This window comes from Sabethes cyaneus, chromosome 3 (assembly GCF_943734655.1).
Source record: "Sabethes cyaneus chromosome 3, idSabCyanKW18_F2, whole genome shotgun sequence".
NCBI lineage: Eukaryota > Metazoa > Arthropoda > Insecta > Diptera > Culicidae > Sabethes > Sabethes cyaneus.
Window position 1 is genome coordinate 159944245 of NC_071355.1, and position 14847 is coordinate 159959091.

The window sequence follows — 14847 nt, forward strand, 5'->3', positions numbered from 1 at the left end:
AGCGATTACAATTTTCATCATTTCTTGGATGGATTTAAACAAACAATCTAAAAATTCTTGTACTGATTTGACTCAAACACGCTTAACTTCCGATCCGTGTACTTTAATTTCACTAAAAAGCGATTTTTATAAGCATTTTGTTGAAATTATGCCACTGAATTTATTTTTTAAATTCGTCGTACCGTCCTTAAATCCGCCTATCATAATTTTTCTTCGTCCGAACCAAAAATCACAACCATATTTACGAAATGTGCGCACATCTATTGGCGGCACGACAAAAGTCATTCTGCAACGACAATGTGTTGCGAGAGTTACTTTCATTTTATGAATGACGGGAATTGAAACGATTTGTCGACATTTTTTCTTTGTCGCACGAAAAAGATAGGAATTTCGCTACTATGAATTGTTTAATGAAAAAAAGCAGCTCATTTTAGGTGATGCCGCACGATAGCCAGCAAACTAAAATATTAGAGAATAACTAATTTTTCTTTGTGTGTCAGGCAAAACGTGGATATTTGTAATGATTTGTATTGGACAGAACGCGAACAGGCAGTTACTACGAAGCAGCACCAGACATTATCAACACTCGCAGTGCCACGTGCTACCACTTAGAACCAGTTAAAAAATTTCAACAAGATATTTCATCGAAAGCATCGTCAACAATCACTCCTCGTGACACCACTAGCGTGATGAAATTTATCGATTTCTTCACTTATCTACTGTTTATGGTGGTTTAAGGTTCTGTTTCGTAATAACATTGAAGATTTTTTTGCATCGTTAACATTTTAGATCCACAACAATATTCGTACAAAATTTGCATAAAAAGATCCAACATTGCACGTGAATTATCTTTTTTTGACAGACAATAAAGAGGAACCGCATGCCGGTAGACTCTTTACTTTGTCTGGCCATAATTTCGGTCATCACAGAAGTAGATGCTATAAAAATACAGCTGAAGGTAGATGGCTTAAAGCTGTGCGGTAATTTTATAAAATTTCCATCGTTTGCTTCAATTGAAAATTCAAACCAAATTATAAATTGTATTTTGTTTGATTCGCCGAAAAAATATGAGTAAGGCCGGAAGTTTACAAACAATCAAATGTGTTATTTTACAGCAGCTTGCATATTTAGCCTAAATTTCTAACTTCAATTTTTACTGAGTAACTTGAGTCATCACCAAAATAGTAATCCAACAAATCGATTTTATGATGCCATCTCCACCATTCGATCTTTACTTTGGTGTTCAAAATTAACCTTTTCCTCTCGAATGAAGCTTATCTCCCACCACTTAAATAATTACAATTTGAACCAACTATTGACCCTTTTTTCATCACATCTCTGTGCCATCGTATCCTGATGGTAACAATGGACGCATCCCGTTTCCTCCCTTTCTCTATTTTTTGTTGATGTTTCATTTTCAGCTATCGCCTAAGCAAACACCTTCCATTACCAGGTCCTGCTTCTGCATATTGGGATTCTTGTTACAATCTGCCACGAGCGACAGGCGCACCATCAGAAACCGGGCAGATTGAGGTTGATTGATGTGCTGAGCTGAAGAGGAAGGAATTTAATTTCTCAACTCGTGTCTATCTTGTCTGCTATTGCAGATCCGGTGCCTTTCTTTGATTTATACCATTTCCCTTATTGAGAAAGTTTTCCGCTGGAGGGAGAAGTTCCTCTGACATTTCTGTACCAGAAAAGATCATACTCTCAACCAGGTGGATTAACACATGATTCGTTTCTCTTTTACAGCTTCTCCCCTTGTTTGACGTGAAATCGATTCTGCTAAAAGCCATAGCGGAACGAAAGCTTATCATCACGGTGCCTTGGATGGTTCAATATTTGGCCATGCTGGATGCAATCACCCTCCGGTTAAGTTACTACAAGGAATTGTTCGATGTTCTGTATGAGCTGTACCTGAGGACCACCGCATTCGACAGTTGGTCTGAGCGAAAGCTTTTAGTTACCCCCACTTCAAAATTTATCCTAAGAGCATGCCTTGGTTGGCTATTTGAACATCCGAATATCCCCGAAGAATACTATAGCTATCGGCAGGAGCGCCGCTCTCTGTTGTTGGTTGATGAAGGCCTGCACAATTACAAAAAAATAAAAGTTCTTGTGGACAAAACTGTTTGTGAAGAAATTGAAACCACAGGTCCTCTAATCCTAACAAAAATTGATGAACGCTTACAAGGAACGTGGAAATGTGAAATAAAGCCTTCAAAGCAACAAGCTACTGGAACTCTACTAAAAACTGGTTTGATTGCTACCGGAAACGATGCTATTGTGCTAAATCCGTTTCTTGAAACCATCCTCAACGCTGCCTGTCCATTCCTAGCCGATTTCCGCGTTTCTATGATGCCCAGCAAAATGGAGAAAACCGTCTCTCGTTCGGGACGATACCGACATATCACAACCAAATACTCTGGAACCTCAACCATAGCCAGCGATGGCAACAACAGCCAGAAGCCAACCAACGACCAGCACCGGCTGGTTGAAGCCTTTCTGCGCTCACAAAGTCTGTCGGTTCGTCGAACCGTGGAGTTTGTCATCGAACGAGCTTCATCCGCTGCCATAAAGGACTTTCAAATTACGCATCTTTTGCCGCTGAGAAAACGCACATCCGACCGAATCAGCTCCGTCCAGGCGGACTCTGTGTCCCACGCCACGAAAGAGATTTACAAGATTTGTTCGACGGCACTGGCCAACATTAATGCCAGCTGGGAGACGCACATCGTCTTGATGTTGGCAAGGCGAATTCAGGTTTGCAGGAGAAAGCACAGCAGTTCTTTTTCGTGTTACTTTATTGAGTTAGAAGTCAAAATGTATTCGAAATAAGTATCCTTGTATCTTTTTTTTTGTTAAGTTCAAAATCGCATTTATGATAAGTCGAGAGTGACACGATTAAGAACTGTTCCTCGAACGAACATGTACTTTCTTTCATAAATCACACTTGCCTGCCGTCAGCAATTGTTTTTGATTTCATGTGTCTTTATTTTCCTCCCACACCCGCCGTAGGAAGCATTTGATGCATTGCTCCCCTGCGAAACTCTGGTACCAGTGAAGCAAACTTGTATAAATCTTACACTGGAGCGGTGCCTCGCCAAGACGAACGAATGGCGCCAAACGCATATGTTCGAGATAGGTAAGTGTAACATTTTTGACTGTTTAGTTAAGGGCGGGATTTGAAACCAATCAGTGGCAGCATTCATGACTGCACGCGGGATTTCCCTTAGGTTAGCATTTTAGGATCTAATGGAATCTGATAGGTGTTTGAATACTAATAGGCTTAGAAGAGATTTATAGGACTAATTTGAACTTCTATCAAATTGCCATACTTCTAAAGTCCTGTAACAAAAAAATGCCCTGTAACGTTTTTATGACAATTGAATTTTGCGTATTACTCAAATAGCTATCTAAAAATTACAAAACAATAGTATTATTCAACAATTAACGAACGACCAACGCCTCCGGCTCATTTGAACAAATTATAACCGACGATAACGTATGAAGAAAACTTTATTAAATGTGCAGTGGAACATAAGATATAGTATAACAATGTTTATAGACATGTATTTCAGTTGCTACTTGTACTCTTTTTCAGTATCCGTAACTATCCACACGTTGATGTTTTACTTAATCAATTCCCGGACCCATGCGCTTGTAGCGCATTTTTATTGACCTGAAACTAATTTGGAAGGTTTTAAAATTTGACATAATAAGGTGATTAAACTAGTTTGAACAGAGTGTTACATGAATATATTTTAGACTCTTCCATTTGATTTTATTGCAAATGTGCGAAATATTTACACGTAACGTACTGTCCAAGATAAATCAATTACTACTATTTGAGGTATAATCCAGACGAAACAAATTTACCTACATAGAACTACAGTTTTCCGGCCGTCTGCTTAACTAACCGTCTGCTAAAAATACTGAGTTTTAGGGTGATGTACGTATTTTGTACCGTGCGGTACGCGTACTTAATTTCGGACACATCCATTTGATTTTGCCGTAAATGTCCCATTCAAAATATAGCGCGCAAAGCACTGTCCAAAGTAGATGGATCTCCCTACTTCCTTACTTATATGTTTTACTACTGACAAAAGTTGTTCATAAACACAGGATAGCTGAAAACGTCACTGAAGTAGCAAAGTTATTCTCCGACTCCTAAAGTGGGGAGGGGTCCTAATTCACTATGGAAAAAATTCTTGCCTCCAAAAACCTTCACATGCCAAATTTGGTTGATTAGTTCTCGAGTTATGCAGAAATTTGTGTTTCATTTGTATGGGAGCCCCCCCCCCCCTTAGTGGGGGGAGGAGTCTCTAACCATCATAAGAACCTTTCTTGGCCCCAAAAACCTCTACATGCAAATTTTCATGCCGATTGGTTCAGTAGTTTTCGATTCTATAAGGAACATCCCGATAGAAATCCATTTTTATATATAAGACTAGCTGACCCGACAAACTTCGTATTGCCACAAATTAAACTGTGTTGTACACAGTCGTGAATCTAGGATGACCTTTGTCACAATTTTGAGTTTTGCAAGTTTCTGGGGAGTTCATGGGTGTTTTAATATACAAATTTTCTTCACAGTAAAGTAGAAAACAACTCCTCCCATTGCTTAGGGCATGTACAACACTGTTTTACTATATATGAAAGTTTTAAAATGAAACAAATTTAAAATATCGGCAACCCCAACAGAGCGTTTCAGTTCTATTTTTTCTAACAGTTGAGTTACAAAATTTGAAACTGGTATACAACAGTGTTCTATTTCTGCAGATATTTGAAACACGAGTAAAGCGGAGTTTCAAACAGATGGGATATTGTGTATGTGGCCAATAATAAGCAAAATACAAACTTTTGACAGTCGGTTGCTTCATAATCGTTTTCGTTCAGAATGATACAAGTAATTTAAACAAATTTGGGGTGTGTTTCGGCCGACGGTTATTTGTTTAGTTGTTTCATATTGTAAAACCTGCTACGTATGCAGGTTAGTACGAAATTATAGCAAAGGATTCTAAATTTCGCGGCGGCAGCACTATTGCTTTGCTATCAAAATAGTAGTAATGACGGATTTTCTTTAACGTTCATTAAAAGATGACATTCACATCACTATTCGCCGGTCCAGAGCAAAGGGATGAAACCAAAGACGTCCATTGCTGAAGATTCTCATAGTCATCTCACCAAAATTTTTTGAGTGAGAGCACAATTTGCGATTCTCAGTCACCTAGGTGACACCACTCACCTGGGTGACTGTACAAATCAAATGGGGCCGGTAAGGTGAGGTGAGAGTGACTGTGAGAATAGGACGCGTGAGAGAAGTGAGGTGAGGTGAGGTAACTGTGAGAATAGGGCCCCTGGTATGGCTTCCACCTGTCGTCCGGACCAGGGGGATCATTCGATAAGAAATTGTGAAACGGACAGGTAGGTGACCATGATTTGTAATGCTGCTCTTGCTACCTTTTTTATGATCGATTTTACGCTCCTGCCAGTATATGTAGCTTACAAAAAGTTACTTAGTTTGTTTCATTTATGCTAAAAAGGAGGTAAATGCATTACCGGGATCAAAACGACACAAACCATAACTGTGCTGCATGTTTGGAATTGAGTTTTTATCAGTTGCAGTCACCCCATCGGCAGGCAACCATGCTTTCGTCGCCAACATCTCGTGTGTGCGTCGTTTCACTTGACTGCCAGCAGTGTGATTTGGGCCCGCTGTCAAATTTTGAGCCGAGGGCATCCTTTTGCTGTCACTTACTGCAGCTCGATATAGAGATACCCTATAGGCTGGTTGCAGTAGACAAGAATAGAGTTTCGAGTCCCCTGGCTCGAAAACAATTACCCGCCGTTTGGTCCTTGACAGTGTTCAAACGTCATGGACCAAACACCATCCGCGGTAATACACATATGTAAAGAATTTGACACCAATAGATCCTGCCTCCGGACAGAGTTTCGTTAAAGGCACGCGCCGAATTGGTACGTTGTGGCAGCGGTTGCGTAAATCAGACAGATAATGCTGGACAGACAGTGGAATGCTGGATAGTACTTACTTACTTAGGTGGCTTTCCGTCCTAAGACAAAGCCTGTTGAATAACATTTCTCCAATCAACTTGGTTGTAGGCTGCCGCTCTCCAATTTCTTGGACACCGAGTACTCTCCACCAGATCTCGCTCCACATGGTCTAACGATCTTGCTCGCTATGTTCCTGGTCGTCTTGGTCCTATCCGACTTGAGGCAATCGTCATCTTTGCAGGGTACTTGTCCGGTATCCTTGCAACATGCCCTACCTATCGTATCCGTCCAGCTTTAGCCACCTCTTGGATACTGGGTTCGCCATAGAGCTATGCGAGTTCATGGTTCATCCTCCGCCTTCTTACTCCGTTCTCCTGTACGCTGCCGAAGATCGCATTAAGCACTCATCGTTCGAAAGCTCCGAGCACTCGCAAGTCCTCCTCCAGCATTGTCCATGCTTCATTCCCGTAGAGAACAACCAGTTTAACAAGCGCATAAGCGTCTTGTACAGGGAGCACTTTGGGATACTGAATAGTGATTATTCTAAACATAAATTGATCCCTTGTACACTCACCCAAGTGTCTATATGGAGTGTTTGTTAAAATTTTTGCGACAGACAATAATGTTTTGCAATCTTTTTACAAATCCCCTTTCCGCCTCACAAATAGAACAAAGTTAGGCAGGTGGCAGCACCGTTTCACACACCTAGCGAGTGACATATGACCTTTGTTCCCCACAAATCAACACGCATCTCTAAATAGGGGGAAAGCAGGAAGGATTGTTTATGGGGTAATATCAAATAGAACTGCCATTAACACTGGATTGCGGTTGCCTGCATTTTGTTTCATTTTTCACATGTTACAAAATTTAAAACTGTTTTAAAATATAGAATAGAACAAACATTGTGCTGCACATGCCCTTAGCCTGATAAATTAAAGCGGATAGCATTTATATATTCGCCATCATTACAAACCATTTCGTCGAATACCATTTTGCGGAACACCAATTCTCGGTTGACCCTAACGCGGAATATAGAGTTTCACAGAATACCATTTCACGAAAAACCTTATGCGGGATGTACCATTGCACGGAAAATCTTTTCATATAAAGTACCATTTCACAGGGGTGACCCATCTGAAGGAAAGTAATAGAGGTCAGTAGATCTAGGAAAATAAATAAACCTAGATAGAGGTTCGTTCGTTCGTTTTTTTATTTGTTAACGGAGACTTTAAATCAGTCAGACTTTAAGTCTCCGGCTAGATAGAGGTGATCTCATCGGGGGGTTGTCTCCAAAAACACCCACATGTCCAATTTTGTTCCATTTACTTGATTGGTTCTCGAGTTATGAGGAAATTTGTATTTCATTTGTATGGAAGCTCCCCATCTTAAAAGGGAGAGGGGTCATAATTCCTCTTCTAAAGAGGGTAGGGGTCTCAATTCACCATAGAAAAAAAAATTTACCTGCAAAAACACCCACATGCTAAATTTGGTTCCATTTGCTTGATTAGTTCTGGAGTTATGAGGAAATTTGTATTTGATTTGTATGGGAGGGGTCTCAATTTACCATAGAAAAAATTCTTGTCTCCAAAAACACCCACATGGAAAATTTTGTTCCATTTGTTTGATTAGTTCTCGAGTTATGTAGAAATTTGTTTCATTTGTATGGGAGCCCCCCCCCCCCTCTTAGTGGAGGGAGATATTTCTAACCATCATAAGGACCTTCCCTGGTCCCAAAAACCCCTATATGAAATTTTCACGCCGATCGGTTCAGTAGTTTTCGATTCTATAAGGAGCATTCGGGCAGACAGACAGAAATCCATTTTTATAGGTATAGATTTGTATGGGAGCCCCCCCTCTTAGTGCGGGGAGGGATCTCTAACCATCTCCGATCGATTCAGTAGTTTTCGATTCTATAAGGAACATACGGACAGACAGTCAGACGGACAGAAATCCATTTTTATAGGTATAGATTTACGCTGACGACAAGAAGATTTTTCTTCCAATCTTGGTACCACTATCGGGCATTGTCTGTCTACCAAGATATTGAAACCCAGCCAGCATTTTCATATGTATGATTAGATTCCTAATAAGAGTTACGTATGTGATATGACATGTATCCAACAAAATCGTATTTAATGCGTAAAATCAGCATATACGTACTATGTTGGAGGCGATATACGCACTGAGGAATAGTTTTTAACGATACACTTATATAGGTATTTCTATACGATAAGATCCGATTAAACAAGACCAGCTTCATACTATTATACAACTTTGTGCTGAAAATTTTATGTTTGTTAGCTACTATTTTTTTCTTTTTTTATTATAATCACGTTAACAGCTTGGGTCATTCATGACTTCTGCGGCGTCGGGAATTGACCCCGGGTCCTCAGCGTGAGAGGCGTGAAAGCTAACTACTACACCGGGATTGACCCCATTTGTCAGCTACTAGCGTTATAAACGATAGAATGTCAACTTGTGCGTGCTTTGTTAGGCTTTATTTACGAATCCGAATTTGTTAAGAGATATTTACGATAATTTACATACATTGTTATTCGAGTTAGTGCTAGCTGGAAAGGCATCGAAGTCAACGAACGCCAGCAGAAGAGAGTCTGAAATTCGTTGATTTATTCGTTGAATATAATGTGAAGCATTGTGATATGGTCTGTAGATGATCGATCAGAGTAGCGCCGGAGAATAGCGTCGACCTTCTCCTGGATCCGGTTGAGGATTACCTTACAGAGTACTTTGAGAAAAATACAAAGCAACGTCCACGGCAGTTATTGTATTCAGCTAGGTGTCCTTTTTTAGGGTTTTTGACCAATATGCCCTGCATACAGTCCACCGGAAAAGTTGTGTCCCATGTATTGCTGAGAAGCTGATGGATCTCCTGGGTTGACAAAGATAGGACAGCTTTGAGCATCTCGGCTGCAATACAATCTGTCCCTGGCGCTCTATTGGCTTTCATACTAATGATGGCTGCTTCAATTTCATTCAGTGAAGGCGCCTCTGGGTTGATGCGATGCATGTGGCAAACTATTAGCATCATGCTATGCTAGTTTTGTTGGTCTCTGACATTTGAAACTCGAAAGTGTTGTTCAAAATGTTCAGTGCATCGCTTAAACTGTTCTTTCTGTACGGTCAATCAGTAACTTACCAGTTCTTAAGCGGCGTATTAGTATTCATCCTGGTAACACTACGATGGCGAGAAATATCGTACGATGAACGGATATCACGATTGAAGGCGGCGGTTTCTCCTTCGTCGGCTAGAGAGATAGTCCAGGCTCTCTTGTCCCACCTTCTTCTTCTTGTTCTTTTTTTTCTTCTTCTTTTTCTTCTTCTTCTTCTTCTTCTTCAGCATAGAGCCGGGGTGGCTCGTGCTGTTTCAAGCACTCGTCTCCATTCAACTCGGTCTTGGGTCACTCGTCGCCAATTTCCTAGTCGTCTCAGGAGTCGCAAATCGCTTTCGACCTGGTAGAGCCATCGTGCACGTTGGGCCCCTGTGTTCCTGGTGCCGGCGAGGCTGTTGAAGAGGATTATTTTCGTCGCACTGTCGTCCGGCATCCTTACGACATGTCCGGCCCACCGTCGCCTGCTAACTTTCGCTAGATGTACGATGAGAGTCTACCCAAGCAGTGCCTGTAGTTCGTGATTCATACGCCTTCGTCACTCTCCGCTTTCAGTTTGTACTCCGCCAAATATCATCGGCAGCACTTTCCGCTCGAACACGGCAAGGGCGCGTATGTCCTTCGTGAGCAGCGTCACGGCTTCAAATCCATAAAGAACTACCGGTCTAATAAGGGTTTTGTACATTGTTAGCTTCGTGCGGCGGCGTATGCTTTCTGATCGTAGGGATTTCGAAGGGCAAAGTAGTCCCGATTTCCCGCTAGGATGCGTCGCTGGATCTCCATACTAGTGTTGTTGTCCGCGGTCACCAGCGATCCCAAATACACGAACTCCTCTACCACTTCTAGTTCGTCGCCGTCAACGGTTACCGTTCGTGAGAGACGCGCGTTTGTTTCCTTTGAGCCTCTTCCTTTCATGTATTTGGTCTTCAACGCATTTATTTTTAGCCCAATTCTCCTAGACTCCGCTGTCAGTCTGGCGTAGATTGCCTCCGCCGTCGCAAAGTTCCTGGCTATGATATCGAAGTCATCTGCAAAGTCTAGAAGTTGGATACCCGGGTAAAAATCGTGCCTCTCGTTTCGATGCCCGCTCGTCCGATCACCCCCTTCAGAGTGATGTTGAACATCATGCAGGATAAACCGTCACCTTGTCTCAACCCTCGCCGCGTCTCGAAGGGACATGAGAGTGTTCCAGAGATGGGTACGAAACACATCACTCGATCCAATGTAGCTCTGATCAGTCGCGTCAGTTTGTCCGGAAAACCGTGTTCGTGTATTATCTGCCATAGCTTGTCTCGATCGACTGTATCGTATGCTGCTTTGAAATCAATAAAGATGTGATGCGTGGCACGTTGTACTCCCGACATTTCTGCAAGATCTGTCGGATAGTAAAAATTTGGTCCGTAGTTGCGCGAACCCCCATGAAACCCGCCCGATAATTCCCTACGAAACCTTGTGCTATCGGTGACAGCCGGCGTAACAGGATCTGAGAGAGTACCTTGTAGGCGGCTTTCACCAGCGTAATACCGCGCTAGTTGCTGCAGTCTAGCCTATCACCCTTTTTGTTGATGGGACAAACCACTCCTTCCATCCATTCCTCCGGTAGCTTTTCCTCCTCCTAAATCCTCGAAATAATCCAGTGTAAAGTTTTTGCTAGCGTTTCTCCGCCATGTTTATAAAGCTCTGTCGGTAGGCGGTCCTTCCCAGCGGCTTTATTGGTCTTCAGGAGCCCGATTTCTCGTTTGACTTCTTGGAGATCAAGTGCTAGAACATAACTATCTTCCGTTCCGCCTCCTTCTGCGACTTCGCCATTGCGGTGTTCATCGAAGAACTGCTTCCATCTGTCAACCACCTCGTGCTCGTTTGTGATTAGATTCCCTCCCTCGTCCGTACACATGTCAGGTTTTGCTGTATAGCCCTTCCGAGTTTGGTTCACCATCTCATAAAACTTGCGCGTGTCATTAGCTCGGAATAGTTGTTCTAATTCTTCACGATCTCTGTCCTCCTTTTAGCGCTTTTTCCTCCTCAGGATCGTGGTCAACTGGTTCCTAGCTCGTCGGTATTTGGCCAGGTTCTCTCTAGTGGCACTACTTAGATAATTTTGCCAAGCAGTTTTTTCCCCTCCACCCCTTGTTGACATTCCCCATCAAACTAATCATTTTGTGTACTCCGAGGTTCAGTTTGAAGCACCTAACTCCTCAGAAGAAGGCAGTGCATCATTCAGCATTCGCGCGTAGTTCTCGGCTGCTTGCGGGTTATCTAGCTACCTGATATTCAGCCGAGCAGGGCGGCTTTGAAGCGTCCGGTATACGGTGGACAGCTTTTAGCGCACATGTACTCTACTAGGTAATGGTCAGAATCAATATCCGCACCCCGTCGGGAGCGTACGTTCGTGATGTTAGAGAAAAACCGGCCCTCTATGAGAACGTGGTCAATTTGGTTCATTGTACGTTGGTCAGGTGATCTTCAGGTGGCTTTGTGGTTATCCTTGCGCGGGACAAAGGTCTTCTACGGTCTATTGGTCTTCTACGGTACCGCTAGGTAGCAACTTCGAGGCTCGAGATTCAAGTTATTCGGCAACAGCCTGTTTCACTTCGGTTTCATTTTCCAATTGGCGGACGTTGTAATGATACCCTACTTTCTGCTCTCCTCGCTGAACACGGGCGACGCGTAAACATATTTCTTTAAATAACAAGTTTGCAATACATCAGTAAAATTCAAGGCTGCTTAAGTAACCACCATGGTGATTAAAATGCATTCTGGCTAACTGAAATTAGCTCCAGCGTCATATTAATACAAAAGACAGAAGTTTATAATAAGGTAAAACAATCAGTGTTCCACTTAGAGGGTTTTAAAACAGGTTCCCTACCCTACTTTTAATGTTTTTATCTCAAGCAGTTTCAATTCAAGAAATTATGGTGTAAAAATTTCATCAAAACCTTTTAAATTATTTTAGTTTTGAAAGTAAATCAATTTGTCTCAAAATCTTACAAATTGTTTGTGTTTATGCTTTCCGACCTATTCCGAAAATTCAATCTGAAAATAATTCTAAAGTTTTGCTGTGGTTTAACTGATTGGTAAAATTTTAATCAATTGTTGAATTATGTATTCTATGCTTCTAATCCAATTATGACCGTACCTTCTTCCACAGACCTATTCTGCAAAGACATCCCGAGCGAAGCCGCTAGGATTGCGAAGGATGCCTCGAATACCAAGCAGCCATCTCCTGTGACAAACCTGACCGTTCTACTGGACCGTGTACATCACACACTGGTGTACGACAAGCTTCAATCTACCATCCACCTGGCGGCCTCATATCCGGAAGAATTAAAGCCGGACGAATTAGCACAGTTTCTAGCGCTAACGTTGCGCTACCTGGACGAGCAGGAAGCAACGACTGCGATGAACAAAATGCTAGCGTATATGGTGTTGCAGTTGGCCCTACTGCTAGGTTTGTATTGGCTAATGGCACTGGCCACCGTTTGCGTGTTCGAACGAAAATTCGATTTATCTTTCACCATTCGCAGTGATCAACCGATGTGATTTAATAGTACCTGACGTAATACAAAGTTTCACAACCGTGTGGAGACACCGGAAATTGAGTGAGTTCTGTACGATTCCCGATGATTCCGAGGCAAGCAATCTGGAGGATGAGTTGGAGAAGCTTATTAGTGAAAATGCCACCGAGGACGGTGAAAGGCCAATTGTTGACGAAGAGGACATTCGGCGTATCAGATTAAAGAAACAACAGGAAGGTTAGTATTCGAGATTATACCCAGTGAAAATTAGATCCAAAGATGAAAATATTTATTCCACTCGAGTTCGTAAACTAAATTACAACCAACTTCATACCCTAGCACGAACCACACCGACAAACTTCAGTCGTTTTAATTTCATCAGACCTCCGCAGCTAATTGATTTACGTGTACGCTCATTGCCCCTCTTTATTTTCCGCATCGTTGTTTGGCTACGGCTACCGCATCCGTCACAACCACCTGTCATGCCGAACTTTTCGACCAATTTGGACTGATTCCGGTTAACCAGGAAGTAACTACATCTTCTCGACGCTGGTCAGCAATCGCTGCATCCGAATGATGGCGGCCAGCCACCGAGCCACGGCAGAGCAAGTGTTCGCCTGCTTTGCTAATTTCATCAACAGTCTGGTGGACTGTAATCTGATCAGCATCCGGCGCTTGAACGAGCAGTTTGTGCAGATTTTCAGCGAGGACTGGCAGCAGGTAAGTATTCAGCAGGATTAGAGCGTGCAATTAGTTCGTGTGCGCTTTTCCCGGTTTGGTGTGTTGCGAGAACCGAATGAATGAATGCGTTGTAATATTGATTGGTTGATGTTTCGCAAGTTTTACCCTGTTTTCGGGGCGAACCTGGAACCAACCAGTTGGTTGATAATGAATGTCCTTCGGTCCGTTCGGTTCGGTGTTGTTAAGAACCTTCGATGTGCGTTCTCGTGTGAGAGAACCAATCATTACATGCTATCACCGAACATTTAATAAGATTAGCAGTTTATTATTTGAATTTTCCTATTTTATTGATTAAAAACTTTATGGTGAAATATTACGTTAGGCTATTCGAGTTTGAAAATATCAAAATGATTAAAATTCATACTGTTTTTCACTCCGCTTCACTTTTGTCTTCAACAATGTGAATCTAATTCAAAACAATACTTTAAATAGCTCAACAAAATAACGAGTCATTGTTTTGAACACTAAGCATATCAAAAGAATGGCACCGTTAAACACAGTGAGATAAAACAAGCGAAGCGAAAGGAGAATTGTTGCACATCGGAGGACAACATTTCCTAAATGAATTTTCTGAATAACATCATTTAAACAGAGCCACTTTAATTTGAACCGCTGATGCCAGGATGAAGTCGAATGAAGTGTGCGTGCAATTACGTTCGGAACACTGTCGCTGCTAATTTATGCTAATTATTGTCTCCTTGAATCGAATTCATTTCCAGCAAACACTTGAACACGTTTCGCGCCTAATGGATACCGTGCTGCGGGGTGGCACCGGCACCGGTGGACCCTTTCCCGTGGGCAGCCCAGCAGCGGAAAAGGCACCTGGAAGGCGAGCCAACAATGCCGACGATTCGCACTCACAGCTTTTCATGGAAATGCTTTCAGATTTGGCCCGCGAAATTGAGGATTTCTGATACTTAATTGAGTCAATTCAATCAGTATCTGACAGACAGCTGCCTTTTGGTAAACAAATGCCGATGGCAGTCAAAGTTTTGTGACGATTTTTCTATCCATAATTAGTCGTCGTAATTATTGATATTATTTTATCTCTGCCTTAAATCCAATCAATTATAAGCTTTTCTATCCTAGTTGAAATACTCAACGATTTTGTTTCGTATTAAATTCTATTACATGTTTGAACAAACTTGACACCAATAAAAATTTGAAATAATAAGACTTTTGTAAAATCATGCCATTTTTTCACTTCAATTTTATCACATAGCAAAATAGTATTCTTTTGATTTTAGCTGAGCTCGATAATCATACACTGCTGGCATTAAATCATATCCAGACTTATTTACTTACGTTGCAGAACAAACAAACAGAAACCGAAGATCCAAACCGATTTCGTTGCCGGCATAACTACGTGTGAAAAGAAAACATATTGCTATGTTTATGCCCTTTATCTTGCCGGTAGTTTTGTCTAACGAAAAACAAACACGTTCGCT

At 41.9% G+C, this 14847-nt stretch overlaps 1 protein-coding gene across 1 annotated transcript in view; it reads left to right on the forward strand.

Moving 5' to 3' along the window:
- The window catches only part of LOC128740329 (protein disks lost), a gene marked incomplete at its 5' end in the record, with an annotated part of 91374 nt that extends 77061 nt beyond the window's left edge, over window positions 1–14313 (forward strand). The window contains 6 exons of the mRNA XM_053835866.1: window positions 1753–2763; window positions 3019–3145; window positions 12292–12591; window positions 12668–12895; window positions 13185–13378; window positions 14119–14313. Of these exons, the coding sequence (XP_053691841.1) occupies window positions 1753–2763; window positions 3019–3145; window positions 12292–12591; window positions 12668–12895; window positions 13185–13378; window positions 14119–14313 (2055 nt within the window). The remainder of the gene's footprint in view (window positions 1–1752; window positions 2764–3018; window positions 3146–12291; window positions 12592–12667; window positions 12896–13184; window positions 13379–14118) is intronic.
- Between the last annotated feature and the right edge of the window lie 534 nt (window positions 14314–14847).